At 40.6% G+C, this 26704-nt stretch overlaps 1 protein-coding gene across 1 annotated transcript; it reads right to left on the reverse strand.

Moving 5' to 3' along the window:
* Positions 1-165: 165 nt before the first annotated feature.
* On the reverse strand, positions 166-26270 carry LOC132110817 (glutamyl aminopeptidase-like). Its single transcript, XM_059517792.1, is given in 21 exon segments — positions 166-609; positions 727-808; positions 898-1038; positions 10332-10505; positions 10590-10694; positions 11016-11089; positions 11291-11441; positions 11565-11620; positions 13300-13436; positions 13552-13631; positions 14201-14361; positions 15151-15216; positions 15319-15384; positions 15477-15611; positions 15711-15824; positions 16559-16713; positions 17299-17419; positions 17539-17566; positions 17568-17644; positions 17870-18011; positions 25198-26270. Coding segments are annotated over 21 exon segments (2832 nt in total). The 5' UTR covers positions 25818-26270; the 3' UTR covers positions 166-462.
* Positions 26271-26704: the final 434 nt, after the last annotated feature.

Raw genomic sequence — 26704 nt, forward strand, 5'->3', positions numbered from 1 at the left:
ACAAAGTATGTTTTAAGGCTGGAATAAACTACATGACTATAAAAACTAGAACAGATTTTTTTTTTAAACTAAGCACTATACACTTGCAGACTTTGTAAATGGTTTCAGAGAAAAACTGGGCATCATACATGTGCAACAAACTACAAAATCATGCAGAAAGATAACTTAAGCATCCTTTATGACATTTATTTCACATTTACAAATTTTACAAATACCTTATATAATGTATAATGTACACATTAAATACAAAATGTACAGTGCCTAAAAATGTGTAATGCCTAGTTCCAAAGAGAATATTTGTTAATTTAAATGTAATGCCAACAGAATCCAAGACTATGTTGTAACGAGAGTGTTTTAATTGTGGCTCTTATCTAAAGATTCGCTTTCAAGCTGCCCTGAGCAATTCATGTGAAAACAAATTGAGTGGAGGGTGGAAAAATGTTTCTGATGCTGAACCTTGAATTAGGACACATTGATCTTCAGCCAGTCCTGGATCTCATCCAGGTTCCGTTTCCTCCATTAGATATTGTTCTTTACAGTCTCTAGTGCCTGCTTCCTGGGCATCTGACCTGCTCCTGCATTCGGATTCAGTGCAAAAAAGTGCTCCATCTACAAAGAGACCAAAGTATTAAACCATAAGTTAATATATTTTAAACAAAAGTAAATTACAAACATCAGTAAATCCCAAGCTAGCATTCCATTCCGAACACAGCCTTCATGTCTCACCTTCCACAGCTGCAGGTCAGTGTTGTATGTACTAGTAATTCTGGAGGGCAAGCGGCCCAAGTTTCTGTCATTAATAGTATATCTAAAACAGACATGGCATCATAGATAACGTTATTTTCAAAAGGAGGGCTGATTTTCTTTCAACATATTCCTTTCAACTGATGAACTAACCTGTTCACTAGGTAATCCCAGTTGAGTGTCATCCAGTCCCAGGCCATGGTTTTGCCATATGGGTTTCGTGATACATATCGCACTAAAGTAAAAACATCTTGACTCCTCACAATGCTTTCATTTTTAGCAGCTTCAAGCAACCTGTTACAAAAAAAAGACAAATAAGGATTAAAAATGGAAGGGGAGAAGGATTTTCTTTTAACATTTGCAATAAGGCTGTGTGTTAGTCAAGTGTTTTTGTTAGTGAGAGCATCTGAAGCCGCATCAGTATCTATAGACCGATCGTTTCTTCTGTATTGTGATGTATACCCAAAAATAACGGATTAGCAAAAAAAAAAAAAGGGGTGGGGGTAAACTTGGTTCTGTCCATGTTAATGATTGGATTCTGAGAAACTGAGTATCTGTTTGAGCTCGATTGAGAAGCAGAGGATATTATTGAAGAGCCTGAGCAAGCTTTTATGTTTTTTTGTTTGTTATTGTCTCATACTTTTAGATACGCTGTTATTTGTAAACACTACTGCCATATGTTAGCTTTTAATGTATGGTTTCATCCTGATTAAAGCTTTAATACAGTATGGCAACTGCACGTGCATCCATGTTTATCGCTTCTCATAGCTATGTAAAAATATGTGTATAATTGGAATAGTTCATTGTTGGAGCTCAGCTGAATGAGAGAGAGAGAGAGAGAGAGAGAGAGAGAGAGAGAGAGAGAGAGACCTTCAAAAAAGTTTTATTTAAAGCATTATATTAAAAACCTTTTTCATTTCCTTCATATATATATATATATACACCCATTTGTAAAAAAAACTAAAACAAATAAATAACCAATTATAATAATAATCACCAATGAAAAATAAGACCAGTTTCGTTTACAGTGACAATTGTTTTTTTAACACCCCATTTCATTAAAAGAAATAAAATAAAAATAAATAAATAATAATAATTATAATTCTATGCAGATTGTATACTCAGTAAGTATTCTAGTTCTTCCCAAATATTCAAAAAACATCACCAAATAAACATTTTGATCCTGTTTCTTACACTGATGGGACTTTAGAATAGCCAATTTAGCTTGCCCCAACAAAAAGTTAGCAAGCTTGCATTCTCCTTGCCAAGAGCATCTATATAAAAATAAACATTGTCTAATTGAATAAAAACCCAAGTTTAGACATAATTTCATCAAGCAACACAAACAAAGACACTAAAGGAAAACAACAACATAATTACAAAAATGATGTTTTCCATCTCGAAATCTAAATTATGCTCTCAATGTCAAATGCAGAAACGTTAATTCATGCATTTATGACCTCAAAGTTAGATTATTGTAATGCTTTATTGGGTGGTTGTTCTGCACGCTTAAAAACAAACTCCAGCTAGTCCAAAATGCAGCAGCTAGAGTTCTTATAACCAGGAAGTATGACCATATTAGCCCGGTCCCGTCAACACTGCATGGTATAGATTTTAAAATCTTGCTAATTTCTTATAAAGCCCTGAATGGTTTAGCACCTCAGTATTTGAATGAGCTCTTGTTACATTATAATCCTCCACGTCTGCTGCATTCACAAAACTCTGGAAATTTGATAATACCTAGAATATAAATAGCAATTGCGGGCGGCAGATCCTTTTCCTATTTAGCACCTAAACTCTGGAATAACCTAGCTAACATTGTTCAGGAGGCAGACACACTCTGTCAGATTTAAGACCAACTTGATCAGCAAGAGTCTGAACACTTTTCCATTGAATATTGTGTGAATCAAGCAAGTCAATAATTCTTACTATTCCTGTTTTAGAAAAAAATAGAACAAATGAACTCAGTACAGTATTAAACAATGGATTAAAAAACAGAGGTTCAAGAATACCATGATACCATGAACCACTTTTATCTCTTAACCTCTTAAAAAGTCCCCATACTCTCAGAATGGATACATAAAAATCATCATGAAACAACTGAGTTTTTAGATCATACGTCTTTTCAGTTAAAAACAAATATTTGTCCAACTTTACATTGGTTGTATTTTGCAACAGAATGAGACTGAATGATATCCAAGATACTCTGTCTGTCCAATAAAATTTATTTTTTAATGTTTGTAGTCTCATTTCCTTCATTTTTGATTCCACATAAATGAGTCCTTGTCCTCCTTCTGCCACCGGCAAGTACAAAACCCCAGAGTGGAGGCCAATGATGGTCATTCCAGAAGAAATCAGCAAATTCTTTTAGAATCTTTATGAAAAAAACATTTAGGAGGACTCAAAGCTGTGAGCTTATGCCAGAGCATTGATACTGCCAGATTGTTAACAATAAAAACCCTTGCCAATTTTCTCCATATCCTCATCAGTACCAAAATAAATCCCAATAATTTTTATTTTATCTCGAGTCCATTTACAATGGTGAGGTAACTGGTCCCTTTTCCCTACATTCTACCATAAATAACATTGAACATGTATCCCAGTTTATACATGCAGATGTTGCTTTTTGAAAATTATTTAAACAAGCTGTTAGAGTATTTATATAATCAAACTTGCTTATAAAAACAGTGACATCATCAGCATATGCTGTAAGTTTTACTGGGGTTAAATCTGGGTAACTAGAAATGTTCACACTGTGTAGCTTATTACTTAAAGAAACCAACAATTGTTGAATTGAAATAGCATACAATACATCCAGACAGAGGACACCCCTGTCTTAATACCCCGAGTTACAGAAATGTGAAGTGACATTCAGCCAAGTATGGTGACCCATACTCAGAATTTGTGCTCTGCATTTAACCCATCCGAAATGCACACACACAGAGCAGTGAACACACACACGCACACTGTGAGCACACACCCGGAGCAGTGGGCAGCCATTTATGCTGCGGCGCCCGGGGAGCAGTTGGGGGTTCGATGCCTTGCTCAAGGGCACCTTAGTCGTGGTATTGAAGGTGGAGAGAGAACTGTACATGCACTCCCCCCACCTACAATTCCTGCCGGCCCGGGACTCGAATTCACAACCTTTCGATTGGGAGTCCGACTCTCTAACCATTAGGCCACGACTTCCCCCAAATGGGTGGAACCCACGAATGGGTCTGATCAAGGAACCATTAATTCTAAGCATGCTGTAAATATTATTATACAGCAGCTTAATAAGAGCCACAAATTGTGACCCAAAACAAAAAGCCTCCAAAGACTTAAAAAGATATAAATGGTCAACCTTATCAAAGGCTTTTTCTTGATAAAGAGAAAAAAAAAAAACAATGTCCAAAGCATATCTTTTCCCAATGGATATTAAGTCTCTTACTAGAAAGTGATTATCAAAAATTGTTCTTTTGGGAATACAGTGTGTTTGATCTTCACAAATTACACTTGATATACATTACTTTAATCTATTTGTAAGAGCCTTCAACAATATCTTCAAATCCATTGTTAAAAGCCATACAGGGCGCCAGTTTTTCAAAAGTCCTAAGTCTTAATTAATTTATTAATTTAAGTATTAATTTATATTTGATCAGTTATTTGCTGAACATTGGAAAGTTTTAAATAATAAAAATTCTTCTTATCCCTGAACTTTTTTTCTAATCAAAAAAAAAAAAAAAAAACCCGTAGGGGCATCCATATAATTTGAGTATATCTAGCTCTAATCAGAGCTCCCTTTCCCCTTTCCTCCAAAAGATTCGTTAAAAGAAATGCAGAGGAAGAATCATTATCACTTTGAATATTTGATTGAAATACATTTTGTTCTAATAACCTAATTTTCTCCTTAAGGGCTCTAGTATTGTAAACATAATATTGTTGACAAAATATTTTTTACCCTCATTTTGCCTATGTCCCACCGTTGACTTAATGATTAAAACTATCTCTTTCCACTCTCCAAGCTTTTCAGAAACAGTGAAAAGAGTGAATAAAAGTTTTATTTTGGAGTAGTCTATTATTAAAATGGCAATATGTTGAATAAGATTTCGTAAAAGAAACAGAAACAGTCATAGAAATATAGTGTTGATCAGACAAGAAATTTGGAGAAATGGAAAGACTCTGCCTCTATTACTGGTTTCCACATAAACCCTATCAATCCTTGCCCCTGACATGTCATTAGTATTTTGTTTAAGCCAAGTATACTAACTTGCCCCTGGAAAAGTATCTCTACATAAATCAATAAAACTAAGATAATTAATTAAAGAAGTGCCTCAGCTGAACAAGGATGAGGTTCTGCATGATTACTAACAATAGCTTGATGTAAAGTACAGTTCAAATCACCCCCTAACACAATAGGATTTATCTTGAGAATATTCGGATATAGCTTCAGAAAGTAAAAAAAAAAAAGAAAAGAAAAAAGTATACATTCACTTCCTGTATTTGGTGCATAAACACAAACATTTTTTGAATCTCCTAATGTAACATCCACATGAAAATCAGACCAGGAAATATCTCAGACACAAAAGTATGATCATTTAGCCTTGATGAAAGAAGTATTGCAATGCCTGCACTTACATTTGAATCATGACTAAGAAGTACACTACCCTTCCATTCGGTCATCCATTGCATTTGATTTTGAACATCCGTATGCATCTCCTGTAGGGCTGCAACTAACGATTATTTTGATAATCGATTAATCTGTCGATTATTTTTACGATTAATCGGTTTATGTGCTTATATTTTAGTTTTTTCCATTTTTTCCCCAAGTAAACTATTAATAAATGGTCTTTATCCTTCAGCATAGATTTTTAAGAGATTTTAACCATTTTGCATTGTCATATCCTCATTAAAAATATACCTGGAGTTGTTTTATTGTGTTAGTAATCCTTTGTCGAACTCTTCTGCAATCAAAACACTGACCCATACTCTAGCAAATTTCACAAGGAGATATCAAATGTTTTCACCATGGCAGTCCTTAGAGCTCCTAAAGTAGTTTAACATCCCGGACAAAGCTTATTAAGGAATCTTTCAGAACATATTTTCACGAAGAATAAGGATAAAACAGAATAAAATTGCAGTGCATTGTATTTTATTATTTACTGGAAAACAGCTTTATAGCTTTTGCTGTGAAATTGTAAACAATCCTTCGAAAAAAGTGCCAATGGCATGAAACCTGAATGAAACTCACAATTTAAAGTAAAATCCATCAGAAGGTTGTCCAGAAAAAAAAATTGGACACACACAAAAAACCTGCTGTGTGAAAAAGAGCAGTGAATACTTAGAAAAAAAAGTGCATTTCAAATATCTTTAAACATTTATCTCTCTCATTCAGTCATAATTAGGCTGCACGACTGAATTTTGAACTGGTAAACGACAAACTGATCACAGAACATGTTTGTAAAGCTTTAAATGTTAACTGTTAAAAAGCAATGTTATCAGCTTTTACGACTAAACATTTGCAAACAACATTGTACTGGAGAATCTGCACAAATGAAAGTCTTAGGGGCCGTTCACATATCGTGCCTAAAAACGCGTGGAAAACGCTAGGCGCACCGCTTTCTCCTTCTTTCCAAAGCGCTCGTGCAGAAGCGCCCCTGAGGCGTCTGCCTTTGATAAGCAACCATGACGTGCTCTCTCCTTGAAGACGCGGAAATTTCAGCAAAGGATAAATGGATTTGCAGCTCAAAAAATCGCTTGCAGTAGCTCTGCTACTAAATTTATTTCAAAATGGAAATCCATATACAACTATGATCAGCTGTTCCTTTCATCTTGACTGAGCTTTTAACGTTGTTACGGGAAAGGATGAAGCTGATTGGTTAGTTCTTGTCACATGACCCGCGGTGCGCTTGCTGCATTCTAAAAGTTGAAATGTTTTAACTCGATGCGGTGTTGGAAATAACGAACTTGAGCGCGCAAAAGACGCGATATGTGAACGTCCCCTTAAACAGTTCCGTAGTGCAGAGTTTACAGGTTACTCTTCTTTTTTGAAGGCTCAAAGTAAAGTATTCCCACATCCTGCTGAATGCTGCAGAGACGCTGTTCGGGAAGCACGTGACAAAACGAGGCCAGCTATTGGCTATTCGCTACTTCTCCTGTTGTACTGGCTGAGTAAAACCTCCGGTGGCTCATTACTGCCACACTTTGGTCACCGCAGATTTGAAATATGCACGAAATGAGCCGCTTACGGCAAATAAAAGTTATTTAGCAACGAATCGATGACTAAATTAGTTGACAACTATTTTAATAATCGATTTTAATCGATTAAATCGATTCGTTGTTTCAGCTCTAATCTCCTGTAACAATATTATATCTGCTTTTTTAACTGTAAATAATCAAATAAAGTATCTCTCTTTTCAGTGCCCCGACAACCATTAATAATAAACAAAGTCTCTTTAAGACAAGTCATGTCACTCGGTGGCCATCTTTGAAACGCCTCTCAGGCATCCAAATGCAGCTCCTATCTCTTTGAATGGGGAAACATCAAATTCTCCAAAACTGTTCACTAAGTTTAGGATTAAATTTCATATTTGAAATCGCCAAAGAAATCTGACAACTGTGTCATAAATATTGTTACTTTTGCTCAAATAGCGTTATAAAAAACTTATTTCTCAGGCTAGATCAGCCAGTGCACATGCGCAGTCCTAAGAGCATGTCTCAGAGTGCTGTTTCTATAGCAACCGGGACTTCTAACGGCAGCTGCAGTGGCGCGCTGACTTTACCGATTAGAGATTGGCTCTTTCATTCAGAATGCGATGCTTCCTGCAATTCAGTGGCCATATTGATCTTTGCATTTTTCCCCATTCAAAACAATACGAGTGGAGCCAATATTAAATGAAGTCATTGGGATGAAAAAGAGAAAATCAAAAAGACATAACACTAACAACACTAACAAAACTCATCTTAGTAGTTTTTCACAGATTGGGTCTTCATTCTTTTTTCTTACATTATTTCTTAAGTCGATAACGTTTCGGTTGATCAAGTTCCTCTAAAGTAGCCTTCCTCATGGCAATGAGACATGAATCATTGAAAATCAGAGTTGTTGACAAAACCAGATGAACTGGATTCAATAAGGCCATCAGGAACTTTTCCAGAATGCTGATCTATCCCTATGAACTTTTCCTATGCTGATCTATTGTTTTCATCAACAGTGTGATTCTCACGCTAATTAACAGTGACTAACTCATTCACATTATCCTGTTGTTCAGCATCCATATTCATAGGACACGTTTGTTTGGTATGACCATGCTTTCCACACGCAAAACTCCTCATTGAATCAGTGGTTATAAAGATGGTGTAATCCTTATCCAACACTGTCAATTTCACACTCACTCAGAAACGTTGTCACTTACTCACTCACTCATGCATGCTCCTCAGTCACTCCGCACATGCGCACAATGGAGAGAGAGCATCAGAGAGAGGTGCAGAGCATGTGCAGAGCAGAGGGACGCTAAGAACAGTATTAAGAACAGCCGCTTTAGAACACTGATTTTGAAACTTGTGAATCCATTAGGATCGTTAGAAGACAGAATCACGATTCATATATGAATAGGTTTTTATGTGCACTTCTAGTTTTCTCTTTCTCTTCTCCAGAGCCGGACAGTAACGGAGTACATTTACTTGAGTACAGTACTTAAGTACAATTTTTAGGGATCTGTACTTTACTCGAATATCATTTTTGGGGAGTACTCATGACTTTACTCAAGTACATTTGAAAGGCAAATATTGTACTCTTTACTCAGCTACATTACTATCCACAACCGTAAGTACCCGTTACTTCTTCAGCCCCGTCCACACGGAGACGGAGTTTACCCCAATCCGATCTTTTTTCCTCGTCTCAAGAAATATCCGCATCCACACAAAACCAAGTACGATGTAGTATACATATCAGACCAGCATGTGGCGCTGTAATTCTGCCACAGAGATACACTTAAAACGGAGAAGAAGACAGACTATGCTCACAAACCTTGCGTGTGGTACATAAAAACAACATGGAACAATACATTTATTAATCTTTGTTAATGTTAGTTAATAAAAAGACAATCGTTCAGTGTTTGTTCATGTTTTGCTGCTGTTACGTGACATAGCAGTGTCTGATTAGGGGCGAGACGTGGGCTGATGACGTCATCGTTTCAGAAAATATACTGATTCGCCGTCCAAACAAAAATGCAAAACGCCGGATCCGTGTGGACGAAACGATTATCCGATAATAAAAAAAATTGTGCGTATTCACAGAAACGTGTCTCACTAACAATTGTCACACACACACACACACACACACACAGAGTTGTCATACACAGATTGTGTGTGTGAGAATGGTGTTATTCAGCTGAAAGTATTTTCTCCTGTCTTTGCCTGTATGTCAGTGTGAGAGAAAGGGGCTTAATACTGTCACTCAAATGAGATGAATTTTATTTTTCCTTCATTGTACGCTGACCTAAACACAGCTGATTAGCTGATTTTCTTTAATCATTATTATATTCTCTTCTATGCTGCGTGTATAACACGGTCAGGTTCAGAGATGTGTCAGAACAGTGCTATATTGCCTTCTTTGCTGGTTTAGGTTTATTGATTGATGAATAAAACACTCACATGTACACACAATTGTTAGCTGAATTTTTCTTTTCTGATAATACACATTAATGTAAGCTGAGCATTTGCTTTGATGTTGTTGATTATGCTGTGTGTTTAACACAGTCAGGTTCAAATGTGGGTGCAAAAAATCCATTAAAAATCTAGCAGAGGTTTGTCAGAACGTCATTGTGCTATTGCCTTGTGGGCAAGTGAGAAATGTTAAATAGAGCAACATGGTAGAAAGATGAAAATGACATGATTTTACTTTCAATTCCTTTTACATTCTCCAAGGTATTGACATTTTCCATAACTCCATGTAGGACGTTTCTGTACATAAATGTAAGCACTGTGGCAGTAGTAATGCAATATTTAGAAAATGTACTCTTGTACTCTTGATACTCAAGTACTTTTAAAAACAAGTACTTCAGTACTTTTACTTAAGTACACAACTGACTGTACTACTTTTACTTGTACTTGAGTAAGATTTAGCAAGGGGTATCTATACTTTTACTCAAGTAATGAATCTGTTTACTCTGTCCGCCTCTGCTCTTCTCTAAAGCAGTGCAGCATGGCCTCGCCCCCTTTGCTGCCTTTTCCAGAGGGCATGGTTTGTCTGGGTTTGTTACCTCACAAACCAAGGAATTAACTTGTTGTAGTCCCTACCAGCTGTTTTTGTAGTCATTAAAACTGCCAGAATTTTAAAAGACGATATCTCCATTTGCATCGAACTTTTAGCTTTGTAATTGTTTATGCTCAAACAGCAACATTACACATACTAACTAATGTTAAAAAAGTGAAATCGCAATCAACCACCGATTTAAATGTTATTAGGGCAAAATATTTTTTTTTTCCAAAATGAAGGATATACATGGATGAATCATTCACATTAAGATCTTTAACATGCATTTAGAAAATGGATAGGGTGGACTGTCATTTTCACAACACTGCCCTGGTAAGGGTAAGAGGAAGTTTACCTATTAAGTAGAGTGATATCTTCTACTGAAGCCAGGCCATAGAGCAGTTTGTCTTTCTCCTGGGCAAGAGTGGCAGAGAGATACTTCTGGAACATGATTTCCCAGCTCTGGACTGATCTTGAGTTTTTCATTCCATATCGGTACACTAGCAATCGTAAATTGACATCCACACTGCTGCTCCCCAATGAGAAAAAGAGCCTCTTTAATACACACACTCCAATTGTACAACTTAAGTCATTTAAGTATGAATGTGATTACCTAATTGTTCCATCGATCCATTTATTGAAAATGGCAGAGGTTTGTTTGAGAGCTTCCTGTTCACCCATCTGACATGCAATGCCCAAAACTGTCTCTCTCAGCAGCCTATATACAGTAGTAAAAAAAACCCATAAAATTAATAATAACAATACTACAATAATCAAGTTTTTCATTTAACTTTTCTATCAAATTGTTATGATTTTTTATTTTTAATATACAGTAAAGTTTTTACTAGTGGTCTCAGATTTTAGACACAACTGTATATTAGCACATGGGCACACACATGCAAACTATTTAGAACGTGTAAATATATGCAGCATTTTAAAACTGATGTATCTGGTTTAAAAGAAAAATAAATCCAAGAATGTGTCCTTGGCTTTCTGAAGGGGAACATTTTTTATAGTGCTGCCAAAAAACAATTCTCACCGCTGTGTTTGTGTCCCCTCATCATTCCACCCAAGCTCTCTAGATATCTTCTGCACATGTTCACGGAAGAGTTTCTAAACAGAGGCATGATTTGTAACAGACCATTTGAAAAACAGAAAATATAAAATAGGAATGTCTTTCTTATATTAACATAAAACATATCAGCTATAAATCTCACACTGGGAATAAGATCACATTTTTAAAATGTACATGATTTTTCATAACTCTGATGGCTTTCATGCATTGAGAAGGTATTGAATACTTTGGGATCCAACCTGGAATTTTGGGTAGAGTACTGGATCATCAGCCAACATATCTCTCACATAGGAGATAGAAGTAGATACTCTGTCCCACACAATATACTCTGTTTCATTGACCAGATATCTTGTTAAGTTGAAGGCATGTCCATAATTTACAATATCTGCCCTGTTAATGCAAAACAAAAGGCAATGACGTCAAGATCCTTTCTTTATGAACTCCACTAACCATAAAAAGCTGTGCTACGAAAAATCAGAAGTCTGCAGCTGGAAGATGTTAGTACTCACTCACCGTCCAAATGCAAATACATCATCAATGTAGCTGCTTCGGTCAGTTGCATCATACACCTAAAAAAAAAAAAGATTATGTAGGATATTATATTTTATTACATGGCTCTCTGCAATACTTGATACTGATTTTTCAATCTTAATATTAGCCACTAGAACATCTAGCGTCTCAATTATTGATTGTAGTAAAAAAATTTGTTCGTTTTGTTGCAAGGCTGATTGTTTTGTATGTTGTAGTGGACTACTTTTTTAATAGCGAAGTAAGGTTTCAACATTTCATCAACGATTTCAATGGAAAATAAAATAATATAAAATAATTTATATGTAATCTCAAATTAATATTTTGTGTCCATATATTTAATTCAGTAGGAATGCAATAAATTCTACAGGTGCATCTAAAAAAAAATGTATATCATGGAAAAGGTCTTCATTTTAGGGTAAGCCACAGAAGGTCATTGGTGAAAGAGCTGGCTGTTCGCAGAGTGCTGTATCAAAATATATATACATAGAAAGTGACTGGAAGGAAAAAGCTTGGAAGGAAAAGGTGCACAAACAGCAGGGATGACCACAGCATTGGGAAGATTGTCAGGAAAGGCTGATTCAAGAACTTGGGAGAGCTTCAAAAGGAGTGGACTGAAGCCGGAGTCAGCGCATCAAGAGTCACTACACTCAGATGTCTTCAGGAAAAGGGCTACAGCTGTCACATTCCTAGGTTCCAAAAAAACGTCAGAAGCATTTCACCTGGGGTAAGGAGAACAAGAACTGGACTGTTGCTCGGTGGTTCAAAATCCTCTTTTCAGATGAAAGTAAATTTAGCATTTCATTTGGAAATCAAAGTATGGAGTCTGGAGGAAGACTTGAGAGGCACAGAATCCAAGCTGCTTGAAGTCGAGTGTGAAGTTTCTGAAGTCATTGATGATTTGGGGTGTGTGATGTCTGCTGGTGTGGTCAATTGTGTTTTATCAAGTCCAAAGTCAATGCAAACATCTACCAGGAGATTTTGGAGCACTTTATGCTTCCATCTGTTGACAAGCTTTATGGAGATGCTAATTTCCTTTTGCAGCAGGACTTTAGCACCTGTCCACAGTGGCACCTCCATGCCACCTCCATGCCACTTCCAAGTGGTTTGATGACCATGATATTACTGTGCTTGATTGGCCAGCCAACTCACCTGACCTAAGCCTCACAGAGAATCTATGGGGTATTGTGAAGAGGAAGATAAGTAACATCTGACAAACAATACAGAGGAGCTGAAAGCTGCTATCAAATCAACCTGGGCTTCAATAACACCTCAGCAGTGCCACAGGCTGATCGCCTCCATGCCACACGCATTGACACAGTCATTTCTGCAAAAGGAGCCCCAACCAAGTATTGAGTGCATAATTAAACCTTTGGAGATCTTGAACATTTCTGTTTTGTAAATATTTTTCTGATTGATCTTTGAGAAAATATTCAAATGTTTTGAGATACTGAATTTTTAATTTTCCTAAGCTGTAAGTCATTACCATCAGAATAAAAAAAAACCTCTTAATATATTTCAGATTGTGTGCAATGAATCTAAAATATAAAAGTTTGCTTTTTTAATTAAATTACAAAAAAAATAGCTTTTCCATGCTATTCTATTTTTTTCAGATGCACCTGTATAATGCATATTCAGCCAGTGATCATTGTAATGAAGATCTTACTTTTCTGTACTGTCCTGTTAGTTCTGACAGAGAAATTAATATGAATAATAATACCTGATGATTTACAGAAAGTTGCTTGGCAATAGCGCTCCACACATGGTCATGGTGATTCACTCGGTAAAAGCCCATGTGATCTTTGTTGACCTTGATGAGACCATCAATAACAGGGGAGTATCCAGCAATGACTGCCTCTGATTAAACACAGGCCAATGACAGAAATTACACAGAAGAATAGCTCAGTTAAAAACAATCTATCCCTCAATGCAAAAAAATAAAAAAAAGGTCTTAGCATATGATCTTATTCACCTGTTGTTTTCTTGTCAAGTAGGAAAGTGCCATTTTTAGAGTCAACTGTGCTCCATTTCACAGGAATGGTCCATTTGTATCTATGAGTCAGGAGTTAAAACATCCAAATCAGCTAAAGAAACATCATAGTTGAGAGTTCAGTTCATTAAAGTTAACTTTATAATTCAGTTCAGTTCACACAATTCAGTTCATGTGAAGAACAATCAGGCAAATTATTATTTGTTATCATGTTGTAGAGCTTAGTGGGGGCAGATAGAGGATAGTTCAGAGCAGTGACCGATAGATGGGTCAAAAATCTGTTCTGATTGCAGACAGTAAGGATAAATCAACCAAATAACTGTAAAGAATTCAGGAAGCTAAATAAATGGGCTTATCTACTTTTAAAAAGGATTACAAAAGCACTTTCCATATGGTTTGTTCTTGACATCAAGGGTTGTGCACTTGATTAAACAGTATTTTGGTGCAAATTCTGTCACTTGGCAGTATGACTAATACAGTAATTCGTGGAATATGCATCTGTGCATGTCAAGTTAAGTATTTTTGCAAAATTTTGAGCCTGTTTGGTTCATGGTAATTTCACTGAATTAGAGTGTTTAATTCCATTGATATTTTAATTTTGGTTAAGAGAGGCGTGCATAATCAGGCTCACCCCAGGGGAGTGGTGGGCTGGCTGGGATCAGCATTGGGGTCCAGGAGAAACCTGTTCTGGGTGAGTTTAGCTTCAGTGTCTGTGTTTGTCAGTGTCAGAACAGGATAACCCATCTGCTTGGTCCACGTGTCCATAATGTCTGCCACAGGTAACCCACTCTCCTATGACCCAAGAGAGATATATTATATATTACCAGTCAAATTTTAGAATAATTAAGATTATAAAGTCTCCTGTGCTCACAAAGGCTACATTTATTTGATTACATTACAGTGAAAAGAGGAATACTGTAAAATAGTTTTGAAAACCATGATACATTACAGTTTAAAAGTTTGGGGTAAATATGATTACAGAAATTAATATAAAAGGGACACCCCTACTATGCTTCACTGATTTCTTTAGCACTTTTATTTTTTTATCCTCTTTCTCTGTATAAGTGGACGGCTTCATGGCATCTGTTTGTACATAGTTCTTTTGAACCTTGACTTGTGATTTATTTCTGAAAGTGAAATTAATCTGAATAAAAATGTTGATCACACAAAAAAAGAAATTAATATAAAAGGAATACTTTTATTCAGCAAGGAATTAGTAGGTTGATGTGACAGGATGAGCATTTATAATATTGCAAAAAAAAAAATGTTTCAAATAAATGCTGTTCTTTTGAACTTTATATTCATCAAAGAATGCAGAAAATGTCTAATGGTTGCAATATTGATAATAATAAGAACCATTATTAATAACGGAGCATCAATAATAAACCGATAATAACTGAGCAGCAAATCAGCATATCAGAATGATTTCTGAAGGATTATGTGACACTGACGACTGCAGTAACAGCTGCTGAAAGTTCAGCTTAAAAATTGAAATATTGATAGTAATATTTAATATATTACTGAGCAAAAAACTGGAAAAAACATACAAATGACAATGTATGATCAATAAAAGATATTTACATCAGTCAAGGCTTTCCAGAAGTCTGCAGTCTTGGCATTTTGGAATGGGTAGCTTTTTAGATATCGCTGTTGTAAAAAAAGAAAGGGGTCTTATTTTGACAGCATCAGATGTTTAATATATAACTGCGGAGTCATTTGAAAATATATGGGAAAAGTAATTCGCCCAACTCGACATCCATCTCTAAATGTGTCACGGCCAAGAAAGTTCTCCAGCATTCGTAAAATAGAAGCGCCCTACAATAGAATGACATCACAGTTACCAATTCATAGCCAGTAGAGTTGACAGATTAACAACACAAGGTTAAGCATCACTGACTTAACCTTACCTTGTTATATGAGATTACATCAAACACAGATGTGATCTCAGCAGGGCTGGACACATCCATGATAATAGGATGGGAAGAGAAAAGAGCATCATCAACCATGACAGGAAATACATCATTGATAAGCATGATGTCCCGCTGAAAACACACAAGATGAACAGGCATAAATATGTCATCCAGCCTCAACTGAATGGTTTCATTTAAGAAGGTATTTGAATGATTCAGGCATGTGCTCACCATTCCCCAGTCAAACTCAGCTTGTTCCACTCCCACATACTCAAAAAAGCTGGCAAAGCCCTCATTCAGCCACAGGTCGTCCCACCAGTCCATAGTCACAATATTTCCAAACCACTGCAAATTAAAGACAAAACAGTTCCTTTAACGGAAGACCTCAAGTTTTTCTGTAACGGGACATTTTTATAAAATGTGTTTATTCTGGGATAAATACATTTGTACAAAATTCTCTTACAAAGACTTTTTGTCAGACATCTGTTGCAAAGTCAAAGTCATATTACTCATATTATTGAGTCATATAATACATTAATTCAAAAGATGTTTATATAACCAAAGCATCAGCAGTCAACATGATGGAAGCTGAACCAAATACTTTGCTTTGAGTGAATGTCTTTACAATGAAAGAAGTTACAAATGATCTAATTACATCATGATTTCCTACCATTCAGTTACATCATCATTCAAACATTTTTAGCCCTTTTTTGTCCAACAACCTTGGACCTAGCCGTAAAAAGATAATCTTATCAGTGTGTAGTGTGACTGCAGTCATTATCCCCAAAAACATCACTGCATTGGATGCTTTTGAGAGAGCGTAACTGTGTTATAATAATCTATGGTAATCATATTTTTCTCTGTTGGCCTTGTTACTGTAAATGGATCTGATTAATTCACCCTCTTTTTTTGAAAAAGCAGTTACAGGAAACAGTAAAATGAGATGCATGCTCAGCACAGGGTGTTCTGCCAATTTGGTTCTGATGGGTGATTGATGATGTACTGTATACTGGATTGTCCTCGCTCTGCATAATAACTTGTCTTCTTTCACTAATCAGATATATGATAAGATTAGTAACCTGATGAACAAGCTCATGTGCAATAACACTGGCTACTCGCTGTTTGTTGACTGAGGAGGACTCCTTCTCATCAAACAGCAGGTTGGTTTCTCTGTAAGTGATCAAGCCCCAGTTCTCCATCGCTCCTGTCCCAAAATCTGGGATCGCCATCTTATCTGCGACAGAGGCAGAATATATCCTAAAATCTCTTGTCACGATAATCATTTTATAGATAGACATGATAGAAATCAGTTGATCAGTTGAATCAGTGTTTTTTAAAAGATCATAATGTGTACAGCTGTTTTCAATTGTATGAGAGTCAATGACAAATAAGAGTGTCTACAGTACAGACTTTTTAAAATCTAGTTGAAAACATTATTTTCTGTACACCTTGCATATAAAAAGATATACATATAAAACTTTTCAAAAGGATTTTTACATAAATTTTTTATATTTAATTATTTTTTATTTTATTTACATTTTCATATATATATATATATATATATATATATATATATATATATATATATACTTTTTTTCATTATGATATTAGGAGAGTTAAACATGATTTAAAAAGCTGTATTCATGTTATTATATGTATGAATAATATTTTTATAACAATTCTGAGTAACTTAATAGATCCTAAAAAAACAGCATCATGTCATTGCCTCATAAAAAGATAATTATAATAAGTAATAATGATGATGATACATCTCATTTGTAAAATGGTTAAAAACTGAAGCATGTGTCTGCTGATTTACCAAGTTTCTCTAAAGAATATTCCATGTCAAAATATTCCTCAAAGTACTTAAATATAATCTTGGTGACATTTGCAGCATATTCAGCAGTTGAGATCTGCAAAGGCTGAGCAAAGATCCGCAACTGTCAGGAGGGAGAGAAATAAATAAATAATGAAAATCCACAGGGGTCTCAGTGTACTGACTGACAGGAACTATTTCAGCAATTTCTGGATGCAGAGCAAACATGGAAAAAGAGTTTACTGGTATATTTCTTTTCGAGATCCGCTCCACATACCAGATAGGTACTCATCTTAACTGATTTTTTAAAGGATGTTTTTGTCTTTTGGTCTGACACTTTTTCTATGTTCTGTAAAAGAGAGTGTTAGGAGTTATAGTAAACATCTATTAACTGAATAGAAAGAAAGCATATGAATGCAGAAAGACCTTGTTTACCTGAGACATTATGTAAACCACACACACTCACACATAACATACAAGCAGACTGATGCTTCAAGTCTTGGTTTAAAAGTTTAAGCTACACTTTTAAATCTTCAATAACTGTTTTGAAGGCTCAAGCAGCAATGGAACGAACCTCGACAGGCATGTTGGACAGCGCTTCATATTCACTGTCATGAGTGATGGAGATTGTGTAGGTGGCCTTTTTGTTGGGCTCATCAAAACAGGGAAAAGATTTACGAGCGTCTGTGGGTTCATGGTCAGTTGCAGCAATTTTCCTGTAAAAGATCATAAAACTCAAGTCAGTTTACTCAAAAACTCAAGTGGTTTACATTCACCTCAGTAACCTCATGTGGGGAAAGTCCAACAACATTTTCATTTACATCTAATCAAGTTTGTTTACAACTAAATTAAACTCACCGTCAGTTCTATGTGTGTGCAACTAAACTAAATTGATTTAGGTGCTTAAAACAAAATAAAAAGTCATTTAAAAATTAAAGTGATAGAATCTATTCCTATGTGGTGTGACTCATAGTTCTTGCAGCTCATCATGGATAATAAAGCCTTGTTAATCATATGTTAATCATATATGATATATAATATTGTGCGGCGCTTGTTTAGCTGTTAGTTTTTCTCAGATCTGAACCTGAAATAGAGTAAGGAACAGACCTTAAAACGTACTCGGTTACTAGCGTAACCTCGGTTCCCTGAGATGAGGGAACGAGTACTGCGTAAGCTAGCATACGCTATGGGAAAAGGTCCCCTACGAACCTTCGCGCCCATTGGACGTCAAAGCGCCAAAATAGGCGTGGCTGGAACTATATAAGCCACCGCTTCACCATAGGGATCAGGTTTTAAATCGACTGAAGCGATCACCCGGTCCGAGCACATAGCACGGCAGGTTACGCAGTACTCGTTCCCTCATCTCAGGGAACCGAGGTTACGCTAGTAACCGAGTACGTTCCCTTTCGAGAGTACTCTCGTACTGCGTAAGCTAGCTTACGCTATGGGAACACAATGTAAAACGCCGTGCGTGCTCGGGAACTTCGACCTGTCACAGCCCAAGGCGAGAGCCCGGGGCTTTATAGCAGGAGAAATCCCAGTCCCAACAGCCAACCTTAGTGAGCTTTATATAGGGAACGAAAAAAGGGGGACGTGATAAGGCTTAGCACGTCTATATAAAAAGTACCCTGGCCTGCAGGGCAGGGACTTGCAGATTATAGAATCTAATAAATGTGGACGGAGAGGCCCAGCCTGCCGCCGCACAGATATCATCCAGTGGTATCCCGCAGGACCACGCCCATGACGAGGCCATACCTTGGGTGGAATGGGCTCTGATGCCGAACGGGCAGTGAAGGCCTTTAGATTTGTAAGCCAGCGAGATAGTGTCTACTATCCATCGCGATAGGCTTTGCTTCGTGGTGGCGAGACCTCGGGTGTGCCCACCAAAGCATATGAAGAGCTGGTCCGACCTCCTGAATAAGGCGGAGCGCGCAATATAGGTTTTGAGAGCCCTGACGGGGCAGATGAAGCTCGCGTTGCTTTCGTCGCTTTGCGAGGAAAGGGCTGACAGCGAGATGACCTGCGCTCTGAACGGTGTTGAGAGCACCTTGGGGACATAGCCGTGTCTTGGTCTGAGAATGACTCTGGAGTCATTAGGCCCAAACTCGAGACAGTCAGCGCTTACAGATAGCGCATGTAAATCCCCCACTCGCTTGACTGAGGCCAGAGCCAGTAGAAAAGCGGTTTTGAACGAAAGAAGCTTCATATCGACAGACTGAAGCGGTTCAAAAGGGGGGCCCTTTAAGGCCTCTAGGACCGTAGACAGGTCCCAGGAAGGGATTGAAGGGGGTCGGGGAGGGTTCATCCGACGAGCTCCCTTAAGGAAACGAATGACCAGTTCGTTTTTTCCCAGTGATAGGCCGGCCACCGGAGCATGAGAAGCTGCAATGGCTGCCACATACACTTTGAGCGTAGACGGGGATCTGCCCGCATCTAAACGCTCCTGTAGGAAGGAGAGTATCTCCGTCACGTCACATAAGTGAGGGTCTAGGTTCCGTGTCCCGCACCAGGTGGAGAACACTGACCATTTCTGCGCATACAGGCGCCTGGTTGAGGGCGCTCTGGCTTCCGTAATGGTCTTTAACACTCCCTCAGGGAGGTTCCCGGGTACCCGTTGAGATGCCATACATGAAGGGCCCAAAGTTCGGGGTGGGGATGCCAGAGCGCGCCCTTCAGCTGCGTGAGGAGATCTTTCCGCAGCGGTATTGGCCATGGGGCTGTACTGGACAGCTGCATCAGCTTGGAGAACCAAGGTTGGGTCGTCCAGAAGGGCTACTAGCAGCATAGCACATCTGCTCTTCCTGACCCGATCGATGACCTGCGGTAGCATCGCAACCGGTGGGAAGGCATAAAGCGGGCGTCTGGGCCAATCGAGGGCCAGCGCGTCCCTGCTCTTTGAAAAATATATTAGGCAATGAGCGTTGTCTTCTGAGGCGAAGAGGTCGACCTCTGCCCTGCCGAAGATGTTCCACATCAACTGAACCGTTTGTGGGTGAAGAGACCACTCCCCAGGGGGAACATTCGCCCTGGAAAGCATGTCCGGGCCCCGGTTCAGGATGCCAGGTACATGCGCTGCCTTTAGCGAGCGCAGATTGTAATGTGCCCATGTCAGAAGACATTCGGTCAGGGTGTTCAAGGTTTCTGACCTGACACCACCCTGGCGATTTATGTAGGCCACCACTGACATGCTGTCTGATCTGACCAGAACGTGGTGGCCCTTTAAAAATGGGAGGAAAGCTTTCAGGGATAGTTCGACCGCTATCATCTCCAGACAGTTTATGTGTAACAGTCGCTCCGGGCTCGACCAGAGGCCGGAGGCAGACCTGCCCTCGTACAGGGCGCCCCAACCGAGGTTGGATGCATCTGTCGAGACTACTTTCCATTTCGAGACAGCGCCCGTGCTTACGCCTAACTGATACCAGTTGGCTATTTTCCAAGGGGCCAGAGCTGCGATGCAGCCGTGGGTCACCCTGATGCGCGCGCGGCCGGAAATCCAGGCGCGCGCTGGAACACGGTCTCTCAGCCAGCGCTGTAGTGGGCGCATGCGCAGCAGGCCCAGTTTGAGAACCGCAGAGGCTGATGCCATCAGACCTAGCATTTCCTGAAATCGTTTGAGCGGGTAAAGAGACCCGGCTTTGAACGACACGGCTAGATGCTGAATAGTGAGAGCGCGCTGTGACGTCAGACGCGCTGTACATGTCACAGAGTCTATGTCTATCCCCAAAAAGGAAATCCTCTGGCTGGGAGACAGAGCACTCTTGACAGTGTTGATCGTGAGACCCAGGCATTCTAAATGGCTGAGGATCCAGGATCTGTGTGTCGTCAGTAGTTCCTCGGAATGAGCTAAAACTAGCCAGTCGTCGAGGTAGTTCAATACTCGCACTCCCCGCATTCTCAGGGGTGCGAGAGCGGCATCCATGCACCGTGTAAACGTACGGGGCGATACGGAGAGGCCGAATGGAAGAACCATGTACTGATAAGTCTGCCCCTCGAAGGCGAATCTCAAGAATGGCCTGTGATGGGGTGCTATTTGAATGTGAAAGTAAGCGTCTTTCAGATCCACTGAGAAAAACCAATCCCTCGGGCGAATTTGCGCGAGTATTTGTTTGGTAGTTAACATTTTGAACGATCGCGTCATAAGCGCTTTGTTCAAACGTCTGAGATCTAGGATGGGTCTGAGACCGCCATCCTTTTTTGGTACGAGGAAGTAGCGGCTGTAAAAGCCTGACTCGCGCTGCGCAGGGGGGACAGTTTCTATCGCCCCTTTTGCAAGAAGGTTTATCAGTTCGGCGCAAAGGACGTGTGTCATTTCGCTTTTCACTTTCGTTTCGACCACGGCGCGAAAGCGCGGCGGTCTGCGAGCGAACTGGAGCGAGTAACCTCGTTTTATTATATTCAAAACCCAATTTGATATGCCGGGGATTGCCTGCCATGCAGCGGCTCGTGCGGCTATGGGTTGAATGTGCTTCGGGCACTGGCCGCCTGTTATGAGGGGACCAGTAGCTCGAGTATGCTGTGCTTGTGACACTGTGGTGACAGCGCTTATTTGTAGGGTTGCGCACTGAGAAGTGGGCACGCGCGCTACATTTAGAGCACCTCCGGCGCGAGCGGGAAGCTGGGCATGAAAGGAGACCCGAGTGTGTCTTTGTGACACTTGGGGGAGTGTGTATACATGTAGGGCTGCGTACTGTGTAGTGGGCACACTGCCTACATAGAAAAAGCTCTTTTTGTGCTTTATTGAGGTCGCCGTGAAAACGGCGTTTGTGTGCAGGCGTGCGTGCATTGTAACAGGCTCGTTTACTGCAGTATAGACATCTCCAACCGCCTTTAGTGAGGGGATTGGAGGAAGCATGTGAGGTTTCTTGTGTGGTGGTTTGGCCGCAGCGGGACTTAACCACGGTCTTTTCAGCCCGAAGGTCAGGAGGGCTTCGGAGGCTCGGGGTTCAGCACAATCCTGGGCCGAGGTCCCCGTCTCTCTGGCGGTTTGCGGCTCGTAGAGCGAGAGCGGTGCTGGGTTTTGGTCGCTGGGCGAGACTGTAAGTCTGGCTGCGATGGCTTCGAGGTCTGAGGGGGCGGCGCATTTCTATGGCGTCCCGCAGCAGAGCTAGAGCGTTTCGGCAGGAAGTGTCTCATTGCCTGTGACGTTTTCTGAGCCTCAGTGAAGCGTTCAGCGAAACCCTTAACCGACTGGCCAAAGAGGCCGGAAGGCGAGATAGGAGAGTCAAGAAAGGCGGATTTGTCGGCGTCTTTCATCTCCGTGAGCGTGAGCCAGAGGTGTCGCTCTAAAACAGCGAGGCTTGCCATGCTTCGGCCGATCGCTTGTGCCGTGGTCTTTGTCGCACGCAGGGCTAGATCAGTAGCGCTGCGGAGATCTTTAAAGTCATAGGTATCTGGGGCAGACTCGTCCAGGTTACGGAGAAGTCTGGCCTGAAAAACCTGCAGCACAGCCATGGTGTGTAGAGCCGAAGCAGCTTGACCAGCGGAGGTGTAAGCTCGGCCAGCGAGAGCTGAGGTGGTGCGGCACGGCTTGGATGGATGCACAGGCTTCGACCGCCATCCTGCGGCTGAGGGCGGGCAGAGGTGTGCAGCAATAGCCTCCTCGAGAGGGGGGAGGCTCTCGTAACCGTGGTCTCGGGCGCCGTCGACAGAGGAGAGCGCTGACGAGACAGAAGTCTTCAAGCATGCGGAGAATGGGGCTTTCCACGACTTCGTGAGTTCATCGTGAACCTCCGGGAAGAAGGGGGCGTTTCTTTGCGGAGGGGCCGAAGGGCGCCCCTGCAAGAACCATTCGTCCAGCCTGCTTTTAGCGGGCTCGTCTGGAGGAGACCAGTCGAGCTGAAGGTCGCTGACAGCCCTTGTAAGCACGCGAGTAAGCTCCGCGTCGATATCAGCGCGTTGTCCGGTGCAGCTGGGTGCTGTAGAGGGGGGGGGGGTCCGCAATGGAGCCCGACCATTCCTCACTACTGGACGCGGCGAGAGAAAGGCTGTCGTGTCTGTCCTCCTCCGCCTCAGGCACTCCGAAGGAGAAGGGGGCGCTGGTGAGCAGGGACTGGCGCTGCTCGTCCACGAAGAGGACAGGCGAAGGAGAGAGAGCGGGCGAGGCACGCGGGGAGTGTTCCGGCGTGAGCTCGCGTGTAGCAGTGTGCTCAGGCATTCTCTGATCGCGGCGTTTCTTACGCGGCACTTGAGAGAGAAGAGGCGGAGCGGGTGGAGCATCGTGGCTGGTTTGAGCTAATCGAGCCCGCAGGGTCGATATAGCCATGTTGTCGCACTCAGGGCAGCCGCCCTTGGAGAGTGCGCTCTCAGCATGCTCGCGGCCCAGGCAGGAGACACAGATGATGTGGCGGTCCTCGCTGGGCAGAGGGCCTCGGCAGGAAGCGCAGCCCGAGGCATTTGAAACAACGCCTCGAATTCTGGAGAAAAAAGTGTGATGCAGCGGCAAACACACTAGCTTTGTAAAGGATATAGTCACGCCGGATGGCGCAGCAGGAAGCGAGTGCTGAAGGCGGCGTCGAGATGAAGCACGAGCCGGCGTCCTCAGATCTGCGTTGCAGTGCTATCCCGCTGAGAGGCTTTTCGACGGCGTGTAGAGGCTTCTCCGGAGAAGACAGCGAAGTGCAGGTGAGATAGCTGAAGGAGATGAAATCTGATCCTTATGGTGAAGCGGTGGCTTATATAGTTCCAGCCACGCCTATTTTGGCGCGCTCTGACGTCCAATGGGCGCGAAGCACCCCCATTGGTTCGTTCCTCTCCACCGCCTCACCATAGGTTGCTGCAGTTGCCGCAGCACAGTCAATAAGCGCGCGAGCCGCTTCGCTTGGGTCTGCTGTGCTGCAGCAATGCGTTTTACATTATTTAAAAATTAAGGATAATTTTTGGCTTCATATTCTCGAGAAAAGGGGACCTTTTCCCATAGCATAAGCTAGCTTACGCAGTACGAGAGTACTCTCGAAAGGGAACCACGTTATTTTAAGAATAACAAAGCTTTAGCAGATCTCTCATTCTTGGCACCTCTCAGCATTTGTTCCAGGAAATGAAGGTCCATGTCAGTTCAGGGCATTTGTTAAAATGTCACACAATTCCCAAATCAGATATATTATATAATGATCTCATCGATGGCAACTAACCCATTTCAACAAAAAATACTACATCCTAAGAAGTGTGTTTGAGTAAGTTGTATAAGAATCAATTGCATGTAGAGAAATAAAAGGGAACAGCTTGGCAATAGTCAGTACTTGATTAATTTGTGGAATTTGTTCCTTACTTGACTGATAGCTATAATAATTGATTTTGAGGAAATTATACTTTTTTTCTCTTTAAAATTTAATTTAAACCTTTGAAATGACAAGTATTTTTTGCAGGTCATCACAACTTAAATGTTTCCTCATTTTGTGAATTTTACTGAGCTTGCAATTATGGTCAAATTAAATTATGGTAGCTTTTATAGCCAATGACATCCATTTCAGTGTAAACTGTATTTGGAAATAATTCTGATCATCCAGTTTAGAGAAGAAACTTTGGACAAATGACTCAGTGATCACTCTAAAACTAATTACACTACTGTCCGAAGTTTGGGATCAGTAATATTCTTTAGTTGCTGTTAAGGAAATACTTCACTTTTGAGCAATTTAATGCATCCATGTTGAATAAGGCTATTAAAGACATTTATATTATCCACAAAAATATTAAGCAGCACAATGTTTTAAACATAGATAATGGATAATGTGTACTATAAATATTGGAAGCTTTTTTGTTTGTTTGTTTGTTTATAGTTCAGTAAATTGTGACAGTACACATACTTGCAAGTATAATTTCTCAGTCTTTGTCACACCTCTAACTGTGCATACTGCCTAATCACACCACATAAATCCATTTATACAATATAGCTGTCTTGACTCTTACTTGGTAACTCCATTCTCCTGATACGTGGTCCTGTAGAAACCAACCAGAGAGCCGTTGAGCCAGCCCTGGAAGTGTAGAGTGAGGACATAGTGCTCGTCTGGGCCAGTGACACTCAGCTGCTCGACCGCCTCCACCACCACATACTCCTGCGGCTTGTACTCAAAGCATTCCTTCACCTGAACAGAGGTCAAGCCGGACAGGCCGCTGCGCTGTAGAGAGGATACAGCGCTGACAAAAGTATCTCGGATGTGGAGCCACAGGTGCCGACTGGGCTGCGTCAGGGTCAGATGAATGGACACGCTCCCGGTGTAGATGTCCGTGTCGAGGTCAGGCTCCAGATGCAGATCGTAATGGAAGGGTACCATGTAGTCAGGTAAGCGGAAGTTGTTCCAGCCGCCGTTTGTGTTGTTGGATGGTTTGCAGGGACCCCGGTCATCTGGTGGTATTGTAGGTAATGGTGTTGGTTTGTGTTCCTCTTCGGATGAGGAGGTCTTCTGACTCAAACCAACTCCGAGCCCCACGGCAACACCTATCAGGATGATGACGGCGCAGATGAGAGCAGCATGCTTGCCTCGGACAAAGTAGCGCTTTTCCTTATTTTCCAATTCCAGGCATTCCATGGCGAGCCGTCAAGCTCAGACCCAGAGTCAGGGTAAGTACAATCACTCAAAGTTAAGAAAGTCAGAACTCTCTCTCCCGGTGAACCCAGACACACACACAAACACACACTATCCTTACACTTCCATCTGCCTCTAAGGAGAGAAAACAGCTGTTTCTGGATTCCCAAATGTGTGGACATATGCAGACCCACACACTAAAGCAGGGCAGCCCATGGGAGACACAGAGGTTAAAAGCAGGAGTTAAGTTTCACCAAAGTCTAAAAAATAGCTCTGATCTCTGTAAGGTCACATCCATGCAGTGGTCAAATTGTCTACATCGGGACTTGATGCTTAAGCTGTAGTGTGGCAAGTCCTCACTCACTAAATCTCACGCTGATATATAGAGGACAGGGGCTGAATTTGTACCGCCCTTTAGTTAAACATAAATCAAAATGTGGTAATCAGCAGTCTAAGGGGATTGATCCCAAACAAGCATCAGAGAGAGAATCGTGAGGGAGGGAGGCATAGGAAAGCAGAGTATAAATGGAAAGAGTTACTATGAGGAGAGGAAGGGGTTTACGGAGGGAAACAGGGGAATGCTGTTTTAAGGTGCTAAAGAAATTATATCCAGAATTCCAAATGTTAATTATGAACAATTTTGTCAGACATAAAGGCTACAGCAGCTTTAAGTGGAGCTTTAATTACAACATCTAATATTTAAAGTGACAAATGTCTACTAATAATGTGATTATTAGTTTAAACTTTATATCACATAGACGTTTTCTTCCTGAATGCAGTTTTATTTAATCGATTAAAGATGTTTGAGTAAAAAAATAAGCCTTTAAAGCTCAGGTTTACATTTTCTAAACATCCATACACAGACAGCAAGGAAATTGTTTGTAAATCCT

Source organism: Carassius carassius, chromosome 30, assembly GCF_963082965.1.
Source record: "Carassius carassius chromosome 30, fCarCar2.1, whole genome shotgun sequence".
In the NCBI taxonomy this organism is placed as follows: Eukaryota; Metazoa; Chordata; class Actinopteri; order Cypriniformes; family Cyprinidae; genus Carassius; species Carassius carassius.